This window comes from Gambusia affinis, linkage group LG12, assembly GCF_019740435.1.
Source record: "Gambusia affinis linkage group LG12, SWU_Gaff_1.0, whole genome shotgun sequence".
In the NCBI taxonomy this organism is placed as follows: domain Eukaryota; kingdom Metazoa; phylum Chordata; class Actinopteri; order Cyprinodontiformes; family Poeciliidae; genus Gambusia; species Gambusia affinis.
In genome coordinates, this window is record NC_057879.1 from 5,748,342 (window position 1) to 5,768,845 (window position 20,504).

At 40.8% G+C, this 20,504-nt stretch overlaps 1 protein-coding gene across 3 annotated transcripts; it reads right to left on the reverse strand.

Annotated features, from left to right (window-relative positions):
* Positions 1-46: 46 nt before the first annotated feature.
* On the reverse strand, positions 47-20,241 carry LOC122840661 (glutamate decarboxylase 1). Of its 3 annotated transcripts, XM_044133214.1 has the most exons (17): positions 19,944-20,241; positions 18,914-19,032; positions 15,878-15,934; positions 14,302-14,439; positions 12,511-12,753; positions 11,254-11,344; positions 6,610-6,722; positions 5,508-5,623; positions 4,343-4,422; positions 4,184-4,238; positions 3,984-4,100; positions 3,835-3,899; positions 3,091-3,169; positions 2,810-2,959; positions 2,609-2,716; positions 2,367-2,456; positions 47-1,843 (listed from the first exon to the last, which is right to left on the reverse strand). In XM_044133214.1, the coding sequence occupies exons 2-17, from the start codon at positions 18,987-18,989 to the stop codon at positions 1,670-1,672; spliced, it is 1,752 nt and encodes a 583-aa protein (XP_043989149.1). In that variant the 5' UTR covers positions 18,990-19,032; positions 19,944-20,241; the 3' UTR covers positions 47-1,669. The 3 variants fall into 3 exon arrangements, with proteins under 3 accessions (XP_043989149.1, XP_043989150.1, XP_043989151.1); XM_044133215.1 differs by lacking the exon at positions 15,878-15,934 and having other exon boundaries at positions 19,944-20,223; XM_044133216.1 differs by lacking the exons at positions 15,878-15,934; positions 18,914-19,032; positions 19,944-20,241 and adding an exon at positions 14,655-15,285.
* Positions 20,242-20,504: the final 263 nt, after the last annotated feature.

The following is a 20,504-nucleotide window of genomic DNA, read 5'->3' on the forward strand; positions in this document are numbered from 1 at the left end:
TTAGCGTAACTTTAGTTAGATGTGAATGAAAAGAAAGAAAATAAAGTATTTTTTACCCCATTTAATAGACTTTATTCAATATATTTTTTAAACAGTAGGATTTGTGTTAAAGTGCCTTCTGAAAACCCTAAGGAAACAGTTCCCTTGCTGTTGGCTTCATTAAAACTCAGACTAGTCACAGTCATTGATAACATCCAGTACACAGATAACAGTATTACATACGCAATTGTGCTGTTCACATATGGTCCCTAATTACCATAAATATGTCGTTAACATATATATCTTATATAATACACATCCATTTACAATGGAAGAGAAAAAGGTGAAGATTGTGCAAAGACAGAAATGGCAACCGTCAGACTAGATATTCCACTTGGCCCCTGTAACACTGAGAATAGCAGTAATATGTATTACAGTGAATCCACTATACAATAGCAAATGCATTCAGCTTTAGTCAGATGCACAACTTTCTTCCCAGTCTCATAAGGAGAGTACATTCTCACATCCTTGTGCTTCTTGCTAAAATAGACCTGGCACAACAGCTAGAGGATTATATAGATTCATTCTTAATCTCAGAACATTCAGGCCAAAGACTCATTCACAGAAATCAACAAATAATAGAAATTGCATCACGCCTCAATAAATAACTTCTTTTTCTTTTTTTTACATCTTCTTTTTACAAACATCTAGAAGAAGTTTCACACAAAACAAATGGATTGCTCTGGTCCTGGTTCTCTTTCTTTGGCAGACAAATGTCACTATAAATAAACTTTATTCTGCTGAGTACTTTTACAAACGTATTACAAGGTAATACAGAGAAAGACAACGCCACGTTGAAATAAATGAGTCTGCAGATGCTGGAAGCTAAATAAATGTGTTCTTAGATGCGCGAACAGCGACTCACTATCAATGTTTAAACTCACTTGTTGGCTTTGCATGATTACTGGGAAAAAATACGATCCAGCGCTAAATGAAACGAAGGTTGTCACGAGAGCTTATGGTCACCAGGGAAGACGTTGCAGACTGTAGCTCTATTTACAGAGGCTGTAAAATGCTTTAGCATTGCCTGTTAGCATTAAATGTATGAGACAAAAAGACACACGCCGCCTGAAGAGTTCAGGACGATGATTCAGGGCCTGGTGCATACAAAATAAATATAAGCTCTACATATGGAGAGAGATATATATATCGTAGAGCATCCATGAGTCAATTATGAGTAGCAAATGTGTGATAAAGCAAAACTATTCAGTGATACTTCAGTGTATTTTTATGTGCTTTTCCCCCCATTTTTGTAATTTACAATCTTCACACACACTCACTCACACATATAGCTTGGAAAGACAAATGTCTCTGAATGAGAACCTTATTGTTACACTGACGTTAAAATATTAAAAGTCTCCACACCACAGAAAAATCCTACGCATTCTGTACCTGGAGATGTCAAATACAGGTTATAAATTTAGTCTACTATGTGAACTTGCTTCTCTTCAGTTGCTGAAACATTTAGAATGCCTCAGGTAAATTACTACTGAATGAAAAGAAACCAAAACCAGAATCTACCATTTATCTTTCTGCAGCGCTGTTGATGTTTCACCTGATTTGTATTTTTGATTGACAGGCTCGAGGCAAAAACACCCCCCACAGCTTGCTGTCTGAATAACAGAGAGAACTACAGGTCTTGACCCATCCTCTCAATCTCATCAATCAGGAAGTCGATGTCAGACTGGGTGGCAGCGGCATTGGACACAACCATGCGGAAAAAGTTGACTTTATTGCCCTGGGGTTGGTAGCCCACCATTGTGGTCCCCGACTCCATCATCATGGCCTTGATCTTTGGAGCAACCTGGTGGAGTCAAAACCACAGGTTACTATGAAGCAAACCTGAATGCCTGTGTGTACACAATGAATCGCAAATAAATTATCTCTGCAACGCACAGAGGACTGCTGAGATGGCAACGATTGCTGGGGATTATATTTCCAGTGTGATGCGGGTCGAATATTTAGCCAGTTGAACAGAGCAGCTCTAATGACCTTAAAGCAGTTTGTTTCTTTCTTCTTTTACACATAAAAATCAGAGCAGCGTGACTCTCTCCATTTGTTGGAACAAATGGATTTTCATTGAGAATAAAATGTTTATTTTATTTACTAATCAGGTCACCATTTGGATTTTAGTTAGGCAAGTCGGAACGGAATGATATAAAAGATCTTTCTTCCCGAGGAAAACTGGAGAACACAATCACGTGCACCTTTGTGCTGCTCTGTCACATAAAATTCCAATAAAAATAAATTCAAGTTTGTGTTCAAAATGAGACAAACTGAAAAACAATTCCCGGAATGTGAATAACTTGGTAAGAATCATAAGTTACCCTGTGGAGTTTTTCTCGCCACTCGTTGGTGTCGGGCATTCCTCTCAGGCTGGGCGGGATGTACCAGAAGCAGACGTTTGTGTGCTGAGGCTGTAGTCACAAACAAATATCATTAACCCGCGTTAGTCATCAAAATTGTTTTACTTTTCGTAAGAGAACAAAAAACAACAAAAAAAACATATTAAAAGTCAACAGTCAAATGTACGCTGTATAATTTACAACAGAAAATTGCTGAAGCTCACCACGCCATCAAAAACCATCTGAAATCCTTCCCGGTTCTTGATCTTGTTGTACAGGTACTGAGACAGGTCCAAACATTTGTCGATGTGCTGCTCGAAGCCAATTGTGCCCTGAGGGGAAGAGTGTGTTCAACCAATGTTTATGGGTATAGAAGCAAGCATTTAACTATTCCTATTGAGTTAATGACTCTTCAGCCAACTCACCTTGGCTTTCCACATGAGCCAGAACTTAAAGATGTCAACGTGCCGTCCACACTGGATGGCCTTGTCGCCTGTATCGTAGGTGACGTCGTACTGTTTGTCTGGTTGGAAAAGGTAACCAGCGCACATGGAGTTACAGCCTGCCAGGATTCCCTGCAGAAAAACAAGGCACACAACTTTAGCACGTCCCCTCTGACTCCTCTAACCAGATCACCTGGAGCTTGTAGGGAATACATGCAACTTATAAGATATTTATATACAAATATTGATTTTTAGGTTTGTACCTTCTCTCTGACTAGGATGGCAGAACACTGTAAAGGGACACCCATCATCTTGTGGGGGTTCCAAGTGACAGAGTTGGCCCTGCGATGTTGAATAAATGTCATTATGTGAATTATGTTCATTCATTCACTCATTAAAGGTTGAAAATCTCCAGCAGAATTAGGGTGCATTCACACCGGCCATGTTTAGTCCACTTTCATTCAACTGCAGTTCAATTTGCCTAAAAAGTTGGGTTTGTTTGGGGAGGCGTGAACGCGCAATCGTACTCTGACGTGGACCAACGAGGGCAAACTCTGGTTTGCCCATTAACGTCAGTCTCGGTTCGATTGAAGTGGACTCTGATGTGTTTTTAAAGCATATGTGGATGCCAAGCGTACCGGAGACCACTCCTAAAGTAGGAACCGGACTGAAGCGCAGGGCATTCTGGGTAAATACGACCAAAACAAACGCTCATGTCTCGCACTAGCAAGAGAAATTGCTTGTGGTCTTTTGCCTAAGACATAAGAGAAATCCTATAACCACTAAAATCAAATGCCTCTCCATTTTTGTTTACATTTTGTGACGGAGGACGTTGCGCTGGTCTCCTTCAGAAGTTTTCATATCGTTCCCTTCAGTGGTTCTTGGTGCAAAGCTACCGCAGGGGGTGACTAGGTTTTTCAAAGGGTCTGAACTGAGTCTGCCGGACTATCAGGTGTGAAACACTCTTCGGACACAAGAGGGCGGTTTCTGTTCTCATGCTGTCTTACCTCTCAACTCCATTTAGTTTATGACGATGCTTCCTAGACATCAGCAGTCCACCGCCCCAGGCAGCCTGAGAAGACAAAATAAGTACGGTTAAAGATCAGATGGATCTCTGATCCATATGCATGTGAACCCTGAGTTATTAGCTGCTCACATCAACATGAAGCCACAGGTTGTACTTCTCACAGATGTCAGCAATTTCGTTGATGGGATCAAATGCTCCATACACAGTGGAACCGGCTGTGGCATTCACAAACAATGGCACGTAACCCTGCGGTGACACAGAAAGGATAGATGGATCAAAATCTGAGTTAAAATGAAAAACATACAATGAGTAGAAATAATGACAGCAACCTTTTGTTTCGCATCAATGATTTTAGCCTCTAGGTCTGCAGGTATGACTCTCCCTCTGAAAACATGTAAAACAACATATTTTTATACTCTATTTCAAGCTTCATTTTTTTTTATACTTGTTTTTTGTTTCGTCAGATTGCAGCTTTTCCCTCAGCATACCTCTCGTCAGTACTCAGCAGGATGACGTTGTCGGTCCCAAAACCAAGAGCGGCTCCGGCCTTCTTTATAGAGTAGTGGCTCTGCAGGAACACACATCAGACAAAAGCTTCATCTACGACCAAACAGCCCCATTCAGGGAAGGTTGAACATTTTTGTGAGATAATTGCTAACTGATTTTTTATTTTTATTTTTTTTCCTCGCTTGCAGTAAAACTGTCAAATGTGCAATTCTCTGAAGATGAGCATCTGGCAGGAAGAAAAGAACAAACGACATGAACATTTCCCTTCTTAAAACATTTTTCCACAAAGAGTGTTTTTTTTTTTAGAAATAATGTTTACCTTGCATTGCTAACAACTACTTTTGTCAAAAGTGAATATGTGTCATAAGATTTTTTTTATTTTTGGTAAAACTTGAGTTAGTTGCTGGAGAATAAGCGTCTGTCAAATTTGTTTGACAGACGCAATTTGTCAATTTAACCAGCAGGGGGCGTCCTTCAAGCACATACTGAATTCAGAGGTGAATAAAGAGTAAAGCAGCAGCAACCATAACATTAGCTTGCTTCTTTAACGCTACTCATCATGCATGTAAATATTTCTCAAAGTATCACTTATTGTCACTTAAACATGTTTTTGTGTCAGAGTATCAGACCAAAAAAATTGACTCATATTAGATGAAGATATTAAGAATACTTTTGCATCTCAATAATTTATACAGATATGAATATGACTTACAACTGCTAAAAATCTCAAATTCAGTTTTGGTGAAAATTGTATTCTGTCATTAACAGCAAAAAAAAAATAAATTATTACAGAAATGTCAGCTTACTAAAGCACTGGCTCTGAGTTTGACGACTTTGCTGAATGAACTTTTTAACGGTATTCTAACTTTGTCAGATTCCCCAGTTTGTGATTGCGGGGAACAAAAGAACAGATTTTTCAAAAAGTTTCTAGCCAGGAAATACTAAACAAGAACACAATTATTATGGTTATTAACTCACAGCATCATTTGAAAACCTTTCCAGAAGACTTTCAGCTTACGACAACTTGATGAATGAATCAGAACTACTGTGTTTTAGATTGTCAAAGGGTGAACTGTCTGAACTGAACACTGAACTAGTTCTCCCGAGGTGTGAGGTGGAGTAGCGCGTTGGTGTGTGATGACGTACAAGTTCAGATGTGAAAAGGACGAGGCGGGGAGCAGCAGACATGCCCTTAGCCTTGACCTCAGGAAAGTACTTGTAGCGAGCCATCATCACGCTGTACATGTTGGAGATAGCGCCCCCTGTCAGTGAAAGACATATAATTCAGTGGAGCAACAGCGGAGAATTGTCCGAGTGAGGAGGAATACCTCCAAAACCTTCTACGTCACAGTAAGTCAAGAGTTAAATAGGTTAAACTAGCTACTGATTTCTCCCCTGAGATTCCCTTCTACCATGAAACCAACCAATTAAGTGAAAGCTGCAGATTATGAAAGGTCAGAGGTCAAATATCCAGGTAGAATCATGCCAGATGCTTGACAGCTACAAAAACTGTGCGAATGAGGTGCGGCTTGTTAGGAGCAATTAACAAAATATCACTGAGGTTGTGCAGTCAAGTTCAAATTTATTCTTACCCCTGGCAGATTTAGATTTAAAGTTATTTTTACTCGGCCAAGAAGTTTGTCTTCAAACGTAAGAAGACAATGAAACATAAAAATATATATACGGTATATAACTTTTATACATTTCTTTATAGCTGCACTTCCATTACAAATGTTTTGCATATCTCCAGATATTTTTGACAGTTCCTATTTTCCAGTGAACTTAAAGTATTTAAGATTACCATTACCATTTTCCTTTGGTCCCTTCGCAGTTTTTCTTTGGGCTTGAACTCTGGCTGGTTCATAAAATGTTTCTATCTCTTCCAGTCAGAAAAAACATTTAGAAAAACTAGAAGGTCACTTTAAATCTAAATCTGCTGGTTGTGGTGACAATTTAGGACTTAAACCTTTAGTTCTAATTGAGCCTGAATGACAGAGCATTCACACCAACTAAACTCAATTCTTTCATCAAAGAATCTGTAATGTTTTAAATTGTACAATCAAACTACCTTGTCGACAGAGCCAGTCAAATAAACACCTTAAAAAGCCCCAAATATCCCTGCCAATGACGCATGTTAGTATTTTCTGAGGAAACCCACACTTTCTTCTTCTAGTGACAGTATTATTAGGATCCTTTATAGCACGTAGTTGCTCAGCTTATCCACCGATAGTGGGATTTATTAACTGACCTGGTGAAAAGATGCCGTCTCCTTCTCCGCCTGGCCAGCCAATCATCTCTCTCATCTTCTTCAGTGTCAGCTGCTCCATCAACACGAACACTGGAGCAATCTCGTAGGTAAACCTGCCAGTCACACGATCCCATTATCAAGACGGCGCATTGCTCCATATTGCAAACACATTTGGAAAATGAAGGTATGCAGCACTTGCAGATGTGAGGCTCCAAACAGACACATCAGCACACACACACACACACACACACACACACACACACACACAAAACTCCTCCATTGTTTCTATTAGCCTTTGTGCACTTCCATCCACACAGGACAGAGCTGACTGGGCTAATTAAAAAGTTTCTGATAGGAGCCAACCCGCAAACATTCATATTGAAATGGCTCCTGAAATCATTGAGTGGTTTAATTAGAACACACAAAGCCCTGATGGCTATCTGGCCGTCCGTCCGTCCCGGCGACGGCTCTGAATGGGGCCAATGTGACGGCTGAAAGAACACAAATGTGGAAGGGGGATGTGTAGATGTGTGGATGAAAGGAGGAGAGAGGATGTTTGAATGAGATAACAGCTCTGGTTGGCCCTAGAATAAAGAAAAGTCTGAATCAATGAATTTCACCATCGCATTAAAAGAACGAAAAACATTGCAAACTAAATGGAAAAATGTATTCTTTTAAGATCCAGAAGAAGAGGCGAGGTGGAGATTTAAATGCTAGGTGTGGACTTGACCTCAATGCTGGCTGAGAAACGATAAAATGAGAGGCCTGTCGACCGACAACAAAAGAGCAAAACTGCTCGGGAGGCTAAAGTGGGTTAAATCTGACACAGAGAGCTGACTCTTCCAAACAAGCGCACGCGCCTTTGCGCTCTTTGTTACGTGACGAGCCGCTCCCTACACACCGCCTCCGGACACATCGCTGTTTACCGAGCCTGTAAGGAGGCCAGTTACACAACACTTCACTGCTTCCATCACTGCAGAGACGCCGCTCCTTCCAAAACTAGGCTCTCCTCTCCCTGACCCACGCTGGTTTTGCTGACGTTGTGGTGGGAGTAGAGTGGGACGGTATAGATGCCCCTCGATTTGTGGTCAAGTGCAAAAGGATTATTTGATTCACCTGTCCTCAAAAAATGTTGCATACAGTTATTATTTCTTTATATTTTTGGGATAAACTACAGAGATTCATAGTGGTGTAGATATCTTGAATAATTCAATGTAATTGTTGTATATTGTAATCTGAAAACTTTTTCTATCCCAATTCAATCAATTTTTGTGGTTTCATCTCTGTTGGGTCAATTGAATTGTCAAGGTTAATATACGTCTATTTGCGAGTTCGTCCCGTTTTGTTCCTATGTATTATTATTTCATCCATATCTACCTCTGTTTTGTATCCATCATGTATCAGATAATATTTTCATTGTAATTTAGTTGTTTTGAATGCAGAAAAAAAAACAAAAAAAAACCCTATCATGCAGATAAGCACAATTCCCAGTCCTGGCAATTCTGAATCGATTCAAAAATCCCTTTTAGTCTGCTAAATTTTGCTGCAAAATTATATTTTGAACAATTCTTTGAAAATCGTTTCTGAATCAAATCGTGACCCTGAAAATCGGAATCGAATTGTTAGACACTGAAAGACTTGCATCTCTAGTTATGGAGATAGTTTGTCATTAAAGAAAAGACTCTGCATCTCATGTAATTGACTTCAGGTGGATGTAATTAGAGAACGTTTTACTCTGTCTATCTTTTGGTTCTCATCTCTGTTTGGGTTGGCTCACTCTCTTAGAATATTTTTCACCTCTCAATATAGCGAAATAACTCTAAATGACCTCCAAGAAACAACTATAACTATGTAAGGAATGAGAAGGCGAGTAATGAAATGATGAGCACCCTGCATAGGGCTTAGAATCAGGACAGAAAAGACGTAAAAGGTTGAAAGAGAGAAACATTTTGTGATGGGGTCTAATCCATGTACTGCCCTGCAAGCTAAATTTTATTGGACAGACATAAAAAGACAAAGTCTCCTTTCGTGACTTATGCGCTTTGACTTTCATCCACAACAACAAAAGGACAAAACTGCAGAGATGACAAAAAGACCAAGATCAGAGTCTCCTATGATATGTTGGAAGTATGGATTATGGAACAAATAATTCATATACTTAATCCCCACAACGTCTCACTTTCTCTGGTTTTAAAACCAATCCCTGCTACTGCACACACACACACACACACACACACACACACACACACAAAAAAAAAAGGACAAAACCGATGCACCTTTTTAAAATTCTCCTTATCTGAGTCATTTCATGCTGTAATGACAATAATGGTGATCATTATCACAATCAGAGCCAATCATTGGTCTTTTCAGGGTGAAAATTACCCCTCAGTCACCTGCCTGTCCCCCAGAGACAGCCCCTAAATGCCCTTATTATCATCATCAAGGGCGTGCAGTGTGTGTGTGCTTGGATGAATTTGTGCACGGACGTGTGTTTTTATGTGCTAAACCCTCTGACACCACACACAACGCCACTCTCAGACGCTCAGAGGAGCGGGGACTCGGTTCATAACCATGGGGACAATAGAGGCGGAATGAGGACTCTGCAGGGATCTGCGGCAGCCGGTTTCCTCGCAGTAACAGGGTTTTCTGTGCAGCCTGAGGATATTGTGTGTCAGTGTGGGGCCCAGCTGGCCTATCTGCTAAGACCAGCTCACAATGAGCCGGCAGTCAATGGACTGGAAAGACGTGCTGCTGAATGTGGGACAGCCGGGGCTGGTGTGTGAGTGTGTGTGCGGTTGTCGTTATGGAGGTGTGTTTGAGTGTGCAAAGTCAATGGCCCTGTCTCTTGGGGCATTCTTCCTACCAGCAGATGAGATGGGAGAGAGCGTAGATTAAGGAAGAGGTCATTTCTTGAGATAATGTTTAGGGAAAAAAATGAATTAACTTAGTGCTGTAGCTTTTTGGTAATTCATGTTTTGTCGTTGCAGTTTTTTTTTTTTCTTTCTCTTCGGCTCCCTACAGCTTGTTCAGTGCCATGTTTCTGCCACACGGCCGCTGTTAGCGGTTAAATCTGAAGAAGCAGCACGAAATTCTAGCATGTTAGTAGTTCACTACATAAATAGCTTTCAATGTATTGTCTTTAGGAAAATAAAGTGATATTTTAAATATATATTTTCAGATTGTATAACTCCCGCTTGTTTAAGGTTTGGACAAAGAGGAAAAGTGTGAACACCTCCAAACTGCACTCATTCTTAAATGTGTTTTCTTTCCCGAGACCAAAGGAAGTTCTTCAGTTTGTAGCTTGGCTGCTGCTTGTGGCGCGCAGAAAAAAAGCTGGGATAGTTTCAGAGCTAAAGGGACAAAGATGGTTTAAACTTGAGTTGATGCCCTCAAAAACATTAACTTTGGTTTTGTTTCGCTGTGCAGATTGTCAAATCATACCTTCTTGTAGACTACACTCTGTTACACTTCCTTTTTAGTTAAGGACAACTTCTACAGTACATGACACCCTAACAACAACCAGGATCTGCTTAGCCAGCTCAGACATCAGCATGGCTGGACAGTATTGCTTGTTTGTTTGGTCTTTCATGCATCAAACTCAAAGCAAGGCAAATGAATTTAATTAAGCAGTTAGAACAAGCAAGAAGATTTTTAAGAACCAGGACTGGACGATATGACTGAATAACTTATCACAATATAAGAGATTCATATCAGCCGATATGAATAACTTTGTATTTGTTTTTGTTTTAAATATCTGAAATGCTGCCAAGCTAGTGATTTGACCTTTGCCGTTTTATCCCATTTTCACTCCACATTGTTGTTTTTTTTTATTTTTAAGTCATTATGTGACACAGTGGCAAAACATAAAACTGCTGCTGCGCAACTTACCTAGCAGACTGTTGCTAGGTAACAAAAGAGTGAGTGAGTCAGTTAACACCACCATCTTTGCTTATCCACTAGATGTGAGATTGCTTATCCACTAGATCAAAAGTGTACGATAAAAGTTATTATTATTAGCGGTACAATATAATGGTAGCATACAATTTCAAGTTTAAAAACTCTGAAAATATTGGACTAATTTTGTTCCTTTACACAATGGATTCATTATTCCACTTTCTAAGAAGGACCAAGTTTGTTTACCTATTACCCTGGTGTTACTTATTCTGTTTTACAGATCGTATCAGTGTAATGGCTTTTCTTTTCTTTTTTCATCAACATGCACATGTACTGTGTGGCTTCATGTGTATTCAGAGCATCTAAAGCAGATGTGGTTCATGCCCTCCATCAGACTGGGCCACCATGTAAGTCTGACCTGAGATCAATATGCAATCTAACCACCCCTGGGGCATGGCAGCCTCTGATACGCACAACACCAGAGCGGAGCCCAGCATCTGTCAATACAAAGTCTTAACAGGACAAACAGAGCACTTTATATAACTAGCCTTGTGGTTGTTGGGACCTCTGGCGGAGCGAGCTCAGGGGGGCCGACATAAACCCTTCCGCCGCATCCTGTTATGGTAATGACCAGAGGCTATTTCCAGCAGTCTTTAAACAGGAAATCCCAGTTGTCCTTATGTGACACATGTAAAGATAAACTGTGTCCCGCTCAAGGACAAGCAGAGGCCTGCCTTCTGTGTGACTTACATGTTGGTGTTCGCCGTGGAAGTGAGCCACTCTCCGGCGAGACCGATGATGTCCAAACCAGAGGATAACTGATTGAAGAACCGTGGGTGGCCTGAACAAATAAACATATTCAGGATGCGTTAGTAAGTAGCATCAGGTTTTATGTACAGTGCGAACAACTAAATTGAGTTTATGTAATGCACTAGAGACAATCTGATTATGATTTGAGTGGAAAAAAACAAAAACAGAGCACTGTTTTTCTTTCTATGGTCACCCATGAAAACAACAGATCCAACATGAACGTTTAGTATGCGATATTTGCCCTGGTGACAGCTGTATGACAGCTGTTTAAGCTGCTAGGTGCTCACACACAGCCAACACTCAGCCAAGGACGCGAGCTCTCTACTCGGGTTACACGATGAACAGATGCATACTGAGTATCACGGAAAAAAATAGCTGGTATATCTGCTGTTGCCGCTATCTGAAGAAACGCGCCGCTTTCTGTTTCAGCACCGCGGAGAGCTCCACTTCAGCCCACACACACACACACACACAATAAAATCCTCCTGGCAAGTGCTTTAAAAGGAAGAGAAAAACAGAGGCTGAATTGAACAAGCATGGGGTAAAACCCAGGGGACAGTTTGGGCTTTGTCGTTTTAGCAGCTTCAAACAGCCCACGACGGGATCGCCCTCAGGCTACACTCGGTTTAATAAGTCATGGGGGGGAAACGGGAGGGGACGTCGAATGAATAGCAAGGGGAAACACATGAGGTAGTAGTTATCTTAATAGACTACATGTGTGGGGGGAAAAAAACCCTCTTTGTTTTTGTGACGCTTAATTTAAACTGAAATATTGATTCAAAAATGTAATTATTCATGTTAAAACCTTCAGCCTAAAGAAACTGTAGCCAAGCCACACTGCTAAACCAGTAATATTTTAGCAAGCTTTTGGTCAATAGTTTAACTATTCGAAGTAATTTTCCTATGCAACCGTGTAAAATTAAAGGGTAGTATTGTGTAAAATCAATTTTTTAAGCTTTACATCATGTTATAAAGTGATTCTTAATACTGTAATCTCCCATGGCAACCATTCAGCTGCGCAAAAGCGCCTTCAAAAACGAATCTCCACCTTGAAGCTCCAGTTTACGAGGTTCTGCTACACACAGCAGCCCTCCCCCTGAAACTCCGCTGCTCAGCCCCTTCAGACTAGCCAGCAGCAATTGGCACACACCTCGTGTCTGCACATCTATTGAACTCATCATACGAGCCACTTCTCACCTGTCCGGATGCCGTATTTCAGCGTATCCCTGCAGTCCACCAGGATCTGCTCCAGGGACTCCGGCTGGTCAGACAGCTCCAGGTTGAAACCCTCCATGCCCTCCAGCAGCTGGTGAGGGTGGTGGAAATCCAGCACCTTGGTGGAGCGGTCAAAGGTTTTCTTGATGTAGTTTGTGAGGATTTCAACAACCTCCAGCAAGAACTGTATGGTGGGCTCCTCTCCGTTTTTGGCTGGCAGAAGGTCTAAGAAGTTGGAGGGGAGAGTTAGAGGGAATAAAGCTTAGCGGCGAATTTAAAACCGGTCCTTGTTAAAAATTCAAGCATGTTTGAACACAACCAAATTCAATTTGATCTCCAAATGTTTTTTCTTTTTCCCCCTTGTGTCTCAATGTCAGTTGGAATCAAATAGCTTAAAGACGACAGCAGGCTTATTTGATAACTGCACTTTAGAAATTTTCCTGAACTAAACTTGACTTGTTTTAACTCAGGGGTAAAAATGATTTTTCTTTTTCTCCTTTAGACCCAAGTGACCAATGAGAATTGGATTAAAGGTGGGAAAGTTCTGGAAGCTTATTTTCAGTCTATAATAACTAATAAAAGTTTCTTTGCAGCCAGGTTGTCATACAATAACGTGAAATGCTGAACTTAAGTCAAACTTAACTCATACTTAAGTTTTACGAAGGCAGTTATGAGAACGTTTGAGTTTTTTATTAAATAGTTTTCAAGCTGGACACCATGTAAACCCAAAAGGCTTTAAAATACTTCTCGAGTATTCATAAAAGAAACTCAACAAGTTGCAAACTATATTTCATAGAAGCTGTAATTAGCATGGATTTGACCTGTACAGGTCATACAGCTTAGAAGCCAAATCTCATTTAAAGTTATGTGCAAGTATAAAGAGTCCTAAAATCTAAATAGGGTAAAAGTTCCACAAATTGTATTTTATGACCCCTGTCACTGATGCAGAATGAATCTGCCCAGGTTTTAGTTTGCAGTTTTCCGGCTGGAACCCATTTTAGGTGGCGGACAAGCCAAGTACCTTTAAGCCATTCTCCTTTTTGGGTTTTACCAAACTGAATCAAAAAGCTTCATAAACTATATTTCATACGATTTCTAAAGCATTTGTGCCAGGTCATTTCCAGGTTTGACCTATCTGCTGCTGTTTTCTGATGTATCTTGTCTGAGGTAAAGGAGAACCTAAAAAGCTGTAAATCACATTTCCACCGTTCACAAATCGAAAATAAAGTTTACACAGATCAAAAGAATGTATTTAGTTGAATCTTTCATAGGTTAAATGCGTCCAAATTTGACCTGTCTACTGAGTGTGGTTTTTCAAGAATTTATTGTGCTTTCATAATAGTCAAAATCAGGTTTGACTATTGTTTTATACGTACTTTGAAACAGCTGTACTCCAGATGGTGTTGATGTGAAATAGCCCTTAAATCAAGTCCCACATGAAAAATCAAATTGGGAGCAAATTTAAGCCTCGTAAATAGTCTACCAGGTGAAAACAAGAAATGATATTAATTAATTTGACTTAATAGCTAGTTAACTGTGTTTCTTGGGGGGGAGAAAATGAAGCAAAACAGATATAAATTCACAAACTTAATGAATTTAGCTAATTACGAAAACCTTACAGTTAGATGAGAAGATAAGAGCGACAGGCCAGCGAAAGAAAAACCACAAGGAAGCGCTTTTGGGGACACTTTTGTAGTTTTGTACGAAGGCGGCGCTAAAAGCAACGTTTTAGGCCCACCGTTGTGAAACTACAACCAGGTGTAAAGCTCTCACCTCGGGCGAACAGGTTGGAGAAGTCTGTCTCTGTGCGGCGGTAGCGCGAGTCTCTGTCACTGTTGTCGCACGAGAGCAGGTTCTTCTGGCCCGCGAGCCTCCCTCTCTCTTCCAGGCTGTTGTTCTTCTGCAGGAAGCCTAAAGTGTTGCACGATGAAGAGAATGCGTTATCTCCAAGCACCTCCATTACACTCAGAAAAAAAGGTTTATGAAAACTGAAATATATATATATAAAGAAATAATAAAAATGAGTTTATGCCACAGAATCTGAGACGATGAATGTCCGAAAAATGCTGTTTCAGCTTCATACGAGCTGAACCATGTGAAATGCTAATTGGTGTGGGCAGGTCAACCTTAAATAGGCCAGCGGCACGCGCCAATGTTAGGACTCGAGGACCGGGACAAGGGGGGGAGGGTGTCCCACCCAGTGACGTCACAGCCAGTCTCTACCAGCAGGAAGCAACAACAGGCCGACTCACTACAACTACACGGCAGCCCGAGGCGATGTTCCACGCAGCCGCTAAATACAAACCCAATGGTTAATGACGGATGAACTGAGTCCCGAGGCAATCTGCCTCCGCGCGCCCAGGGGGAGGCCTATTTTACGTTCAGCCACTTAATCAGGCGGCTCCTCACTAAATACCTTTCTGTAGATAAATGCGTAAAAACATAGAAGTCCCATTCACGCCTGTTCGAAACCCTTTTATCTGAAGGCGTAGTTATGTCTCTTCTTATAAAGCCGATTTAAAATCTATCTTAGTGACATTGTGAACATTCTCACTCCACCTGCCCTCAAAGCACGTCTTCATCAAAGTCGAAATGATAAATTAAAATTAAAGGAGACAAAAAGAAGATCCCTGGCTTGTCGTACTTCCTGGGGCCTTTCATTGATTTCTGGTGAGACAAACAGGTCAATAACATGCCGTTTGATTACCTTCATCTCCATTTTGTAAATCTACATCACCCATGGATTTGGCAAGTCGCAAAAACAAGCCTTAGATGCTTTGTTAAAAATAATAATAACAATTAAAAAAAATAATTAATAATAATAAGAATGATAATAATGCCACTTTTATCAAAATGAGACGACAATGTTTTATTTAATTCCAGGGTTATTCCGTTGTGTTTTGTTTGTTTTTTTTTTTTGTTTTTTTCTTCCCTCCTCGACATGTCGAAAGGGCTTTTCTTCTCAGCGCTGATAAGGAAAGGACACGGTGATCAGGGGGCGGGCTGTGGGGGGTATCACCACGGCACCTTAGGGGCTAATGCCCGCTGACCTTTGGGAGATGGAAACGCAAAGTGACAGTGGCGGATCGGCCTGTATGAGCAGCTCAGCTCTAAACAATGGCCTACATTTCAGAAGGCCTCAAAATGGGTAAAAACAAACAAAAAAAACTGCAGTAATGACCGGTTTCGAGAAAAAAAAATTGCACAATAATACAAATATTTTTCGCAAATTAAATGTCAGACAGAAGAGACAAAAAAACAAACAAACAAAAAAGTCCTCCTGATATATGGCTCACAAAGTGCTGAAATCGTGACAGGAAATGATTGATGGGCTCGAACCAGAACTTACCGCAAATCTTCATCCCCAGTTTCCGTGTGCATCCGTGCATCCACGCATACTCGTAGGCTAAAACAGAATGAACGTTTTTGAGTTTTGTTTGTGTGTGTGTGTGCGTGCGTACGTGCGTGTCTTTGTGTGTGCTGCGCAGGCCGTGCAGAGGCGGATGGCGATGGAGCACACACTGAGCACAGCGTGAAGCGACGGCTCTCGGACAGGTCAGCTGAGTCATATTCTCCTTCCCTTTTTTAAATTATTTTCAATACACAGAATTGGTTGGTCTTTCTTTTGCCCTCTAATTATAACCTCTGTGTCACGACCCCTTTGTATTTCAGAGAGAGTAGTTTTAAAACATTTCCGATTTGGTTTCAATCAATAGGGACCGAGAGGCTCATCCACGCCGGCTCGAAACCCAGCCAAGAGGCGGGCTGGAATTAACACCCGTGAAATGAGCCCACGGACGAGAAATTAATTGAGTGCAACAAAGGATATGTGACTGGAACGGGCTGGTAATGGGCGTGATTTTAGGTAGCCTGTGGCAAGCTGGAAATAGAAAGCTTAAACCTTACATCTGACACACTGTAAAAATAAATTTAGGAGGACATTAAATATGAACCAATAAAACTACTTATATTTTTAATCAAGAGTTACACAAACGCAATGTTTCAAAGTGTTAATTGCGACAGCATTTGTCGCTTTATCTTTGTGGACGTCCTGACTAAACATTTAAATTAGAATTAAACTGCAGATATTGGTTCACGCCACTGCTATTCGTATTTGTTGTGTGTGGCGTCCAGCAAAGGATACTATAATGTAATAAAAATCAATATAAGCTTAATTAAAATTAAGAACTGTCAAAAGACTTGTGCTACAAGAATTCAAGTTAGCGTTTAGCGCTAATGCTAATGTCAAGTATACTAACTAATTTACTAAAATGATAAAATACTAGAAAACATTTTAACTTGTAAATACAACATTCAATAACTGTTAGATTTTACATTAGTAAAAGTTAAGAATTGCAAAATGACTTGAAATTGTGAATGTTTCTGTTTTGAAGCATGAATTTCAGCCTGTTTAGCAACTGTTCTAATGCTAAGCCTGCTAGCAAGTGGCGCTTTTTAACCATGAGTCAACGCTGTTCATTGTCAGAGAACAGCACGAGTTAGCTGTGGTTACCATGGAAAGGTTTGCAAACCACCATTGTATTCTCTTTTTATCGTGATTAGGAACAGTGCTGATGCTAACGTTAAACTTGCTAATTAGATTCTGTTGAATTAGCACATCTCAAGAGTTAACTGGAATTTGACTCGCTTACGTCTTTTTACTGTTGGACCTACACAATTTCTACTCAGAAATATTGAGACGAGTAAAAAAATATCCAAACAAGTTGTTACATTGACTTTATAGCTTAAATGCTAACGTTTTGTTTCTGTACAGTATTGTCAATATTTCAATATGTTAGCTAAGATGCACAACTATCTTAGTTGTGTAGTAACATGCTAAACAAATTCTTATGTTCTTGTTTCTTTTAAATAAGAACATAAGAAGCGCAAATGACTAATTAGTTCAAATGTAGCTATACGTTTGTCAAATAAATACATTTTAAAAACATTATGAAATAATTTCTTTATAAGCTGGAGAAAATACATAATTTCAACTCATAGATATTCGGCAACCCCCCCACCCCCTCCTCCTCCCAAAGAGTTACAAAATCTTTTACCCTACAAAATCTTTTATTTAGGAAATTCTAACAGCTTGTTTTATTAGTGCACAGAACTCAAGCAGGCTTTATGCAGCTGCAGCCTGAGGGACAAGCGTGAGCGCACCGGCTGCAAAGTCATGGCACATGCCTACATAAAGCACCTGATGAGAAACTCTGTAAAACAAAACAAAACAGAGCACCAAAAAATGTGTTTTTAGATGCTAAAGCAATCCCACGTACCACGACACAAACACCCACGCACAGACACAAGCCGCCAGGCGTGAGATGGAGCATAGCAAAGAGATAATGGTAACATCCAGCAGCAGCAGCAGCAGCAGACAAAACAAACATTTTAGTTTAGATTTTCTTCTTTCTTTTTTCTTTCTTTTTTTTCCCCCAATGCGTCTTTGTGGGTCACAGATTCACCTTGGGAATAAATCCGGGAGTTTGAGACACGTCCACTTGACACCCAAAGGCCATAAATATATAACTCTCACTCCAAAATGTTTCGTTTAAGAAAAGCAAAAGAAGGAAATGTCATACGTGCCGCTTCATTGGCCCCCGATCTGACCGTTTCTCGCTGCTGACTGGCTGAGTTGAGGAGGACAACACCCTGTTATTATTATTATTATTATTTTGTTATATTATTTTTCCTCCGCGTTGCGGTGCAGATGGCCGCTCAAACGTCTTCTAATAGAGTCGATTTTGTGCATGCGGCGCAGACTGAAAATATGACGAATTGACCCCCGGGTTAATGTATAGCCATGTCTGGAAAAGTGGATGAAAAATAACTATAGCCAACAAAAAGATGATATCAGTTTTTACTGGGAAAAATATATACATGAAAATTTCGGTTTTTATCATGGAATGTTAAGAAGTCAGAAGTAAACCTGAACGAATAAGACTCCATCAAAAAAAAAAGAAGCAAAATGAAGCTGTAAATTATTCGAAATTATTATCGTGTGTTTTCTATAGGGATAAATGTCATTCAGATAGGCTTTAATGGTGCGTTATTTCAGCCTTGTCTGCTGCCCGGCGCGCACTGCTGATCCGCCAGACAGCGACAGGCTGGTGTAATGGCTCTGTTTTTAACCGGGATGATTAACGACGGAGCCCACACAGCAAATGGCCCGGGAGAGACTGCTTTTATCAGAGAGGTTGAGGGGAGAGGAGGGAGAGAGAGAGAGAGAGAGAGAGAGAGATGTGGACTGGGTTCAGAAGAGCGTTTTAGCAAGGCACAACCGGCCTTGTCATTGAGCTGCTCTCTTTTTTCTGAGCGTAACTCCTGGACACGGAGGCAACATCGCTTTTGTCGTTAGCCGGATGATCGGTGTGTGAGGACCTACTTCCAGACGGGGGTCTTAAATTAGCCGCGTTGGGGTCCTGCTCCTCCCCGGTGGCTCTGGGTTCGGACGTCGCCATCGCTTCTCCGTTATCTGGTGTCCAAAGGCGGGGGATAATTCACCTGCAAACAGAACGGTGGCGGCGGTGAAAGAGGCTGCGGGGTCTGAAAACATAAAATCCAGAATAAGCGCTACATCCATGGTGAGATCGGATGAAAAAATAAAAAAAAATAAAATAAGAAAAAAATACAAAAGAAAGAAAATAAATAAATATATATTTCCGAAGACCGAGCTCGGTGTGGGCATTGATCGAGACGCGCAGTTTGAAGAGAATTGCGCACGACATAAACAGAACAGGTGCACATCAAAAACGCAGATATTTGAGATAAGATCGATTCCTACATGGATATTTTAAAATATTTGAACGACCATGTCTCAATTTGCAGCAATTTTACCCTTACATAATGCACATAATGAGAATGATTGACAGGAATTAACCAGACACCTCTATCATTGCGTCTTTCCACAAACGAGCCTCTTTTATACCCCTTAAGTTTCTTTTTTCTTAATTAGACCCCCCCAAAAAATAAAATAAAATAAAAAATTAAATATTTGCGCTTTATTGTCGAGCATCCACAGCCGTCGCACCAGTTGATATTTTCGAAGGAGCACAAGGACATAGAAAACATTTAGACTAATTTTGCTCTGTTAAGAATCGATTTGATCAGTAAAACATTGCAGTCTAAAAAAAAACAAAAAAAAAACAAAAAAAAAACGAGTCGATGTCATAAAGGTGTGAGAAGGGGAAAAAACACGATTCGTTCTGTCATTCTTCTAGGATTTCAAATATCAAAAGTAATTGAGCATTTTCATTTAAAACTGCATTATAATTATTATTATTATCGTTTAATGAAACCAGCTCCGGGTTTATGACACCTAGAAGGATCAGCCTGTCACCTGTCTGGGTTTTTTCGGCTGTCGGACGCCTGTCAATAAATACGAAGCACAGAAAGGAAGGGTGAACGGATCTTACCGGCACAGGTTATCGACTCCACGCGCTAACTAACTAAAGAATATGCGCGACAAGAAGCAGTCCATTGACGGAAGGAGCGCACCGAAAGAATCCAATCCAGCTGTGAGCGCACGTTGACCCGCCCTACGCCCGTTCCTCTCTCAAGAATATCTTTTATTCGTTATTTATATCGGAGGCTGAGGCTGCCCATTGGTCCCTCGACGCAGGCGGTGAGTCACGGCGCTGCCTCCCCGTGACGACTAATGAAGCCTGCCCGGAGTCCACTGACAGCGGAGAGGCACTTCAAGAAGCCTGGCGAGACTTGGGAGCGAGCGAGAGAGCGTGGGTGGGAGGTTGGAGTGTTGGGGGGTGGGGGGACAAAATGTGAAATTAAATGCAACAGTGACGTGTTGTTCCTTGAGGCAAGTGCGTGTCTCCAGGTGTGGGTTGTGAGGTTTGGCTGGGGGTGATGTTGGGCGGTGTGGGGTGATGATCTCCTAAGACGCTTTCTGACTTGATTCCTCAGCGACTGACCTTGAGGAGACACATTGTTTTAGACTCTTGTTGGTTATTTTGAGCGTG